Raw genomic sequence first — 1250 nt, 5'->3', positions numbered from 1 at the left:
GCTCCGGGACAGGTCCCCATTGAAAGTGTGTGACCCCCTATGATCGGTGACTTACCATAGCCAAGTGCCCGACATCCCCCCGCTGGAGCTCGGAGGACCTGCCAGTAGGAGGGTTGCCTTGAGGAATGGCACAGAGCTCTGTATACCCCGTTGATGCCAGGGATCGCAGATGGGGGGTGGTGGTGTTGGGTGGTGGTTGGGGGGGGGGGGGGGGAGAGGTGCCCATAGAAGAAGTATGGAGGGATGGATGGCATGCACAGCACACAGTCCGCACTCACCGCTGCTGGTACGAGCTGACCCCGGGCACATTGTGCGGGTGGCTCCCGTTGGTTCCCCCGCTCCTGGCCGCCCCGGGCTCGGGAGGAGCCCCGCCGGACCCCGGAGCCGCCGTCACCTGCACACTGAAGTCGGGGAAGATCCGGATCATCGCGGCGACCGCTGAGCGACTAAATCCGGGCAGATCGCATCCCCTGCCCGGGGAATCCCGCACACCATCCGGCACTGAGACCCGGGAGAGAGACGGGGAGACAGACAGAGAGGAGAGGAGAAAGGAGAGGAGAGGAGAGAGAGAATGAGAGAGAGAGAGAGAGAGGAGCCTCACACCATCCTCCTACTGAGCACTGCCTGCTACTACTGAGCCTACAACTAGTTACTGGGGACTACACACTGCACCGGAGACTCTACATCTCCCACCACCCCATCTATATACTATATACACTACATCTCCCCATATATATATACTATATACACTACATCTCCCCATATATATACTATATACACTACATCTCCCCATCTATATACTATATACACTACATCTCCCCATATATATATACTATATACACTACATCTCCCCATATATATACTATATACACTACATCTCCCCATCTATATACTATATACACTACATCTCCCCATATATATACTATATACACTACATCTCCCCATATATATACTATATACACTACATCTCCCCATCTATATACGATATACACTACATCTCCCCATATATATACTATATACACTACATCTCCCCATCTATATACTATATACACTACGTCTCCCCATCTATATACTATATACACAACATCTCCCCAGCTATATACTATATACACACACTACATCTCCCCATCTATATACTATATACACTACATCTCCCCAGCTATATACTATATACACACCACATCTCCCCATCTATATACACTACATCTCCCCATCTATATACTATATACACTACATCTCCCCATCTATAT

At 49.6% G+C, this 1250-nt stretch overlaps 1 protein-coding gene across 6 annotated transcripts in view; it reads right to left on the bottom strand.

The window, feature by feature from the left end:
• Positions 1-631, bottom strand: part of NPAS3 (neuronal PAS domain protein 3) — a 623665-nt gene extending 623034 nt beyond the window's left edge. For 3 of the 6 annotated variants that reach the window (XM_077464822.1, XM_077464823.1, XM_077464824.1), the window contains exon 1: positions 279-631. In XM_077464822.1, coding sequence (XP_077320948.1) covers positions 279-427 — 149 coding nt within the window. In that variant the 5' untranslated portion in view covers positions 428-631. Of the gene's footprint in view, positions 1-55; positions 113-278 lie in introns of those variants that run through there. The other 3 variants (XM_077464825.1, XM_077464826.1, XM_077464828.1) reach the window with 3 other exon arrangements.
• Between the last annotated feature and the right edge of the window lie 619 nt (positions 632-1250).

This window comes from Lithobates pipiens, unplaced genomic scaffold (genome assembly GCF_037356315.1).
Source record: "Lithobates pipiens isolate NorthernLeopardFrog02 unplaced genomic scaffold, aLitPip1_a1.2 Scaffold_30, whole genome shotgun sequence".
NCBI lineage: Eukaryota > Metazoa > Chordata > Amphibia > Anura > Ranidae > Lithobates > Lithobates pipiens.
The sequence above is the reverse complement of the archived record's forward strand: the minus strand, read 5'-3'. Positions and strand labels throughout refer to the sequence as shown.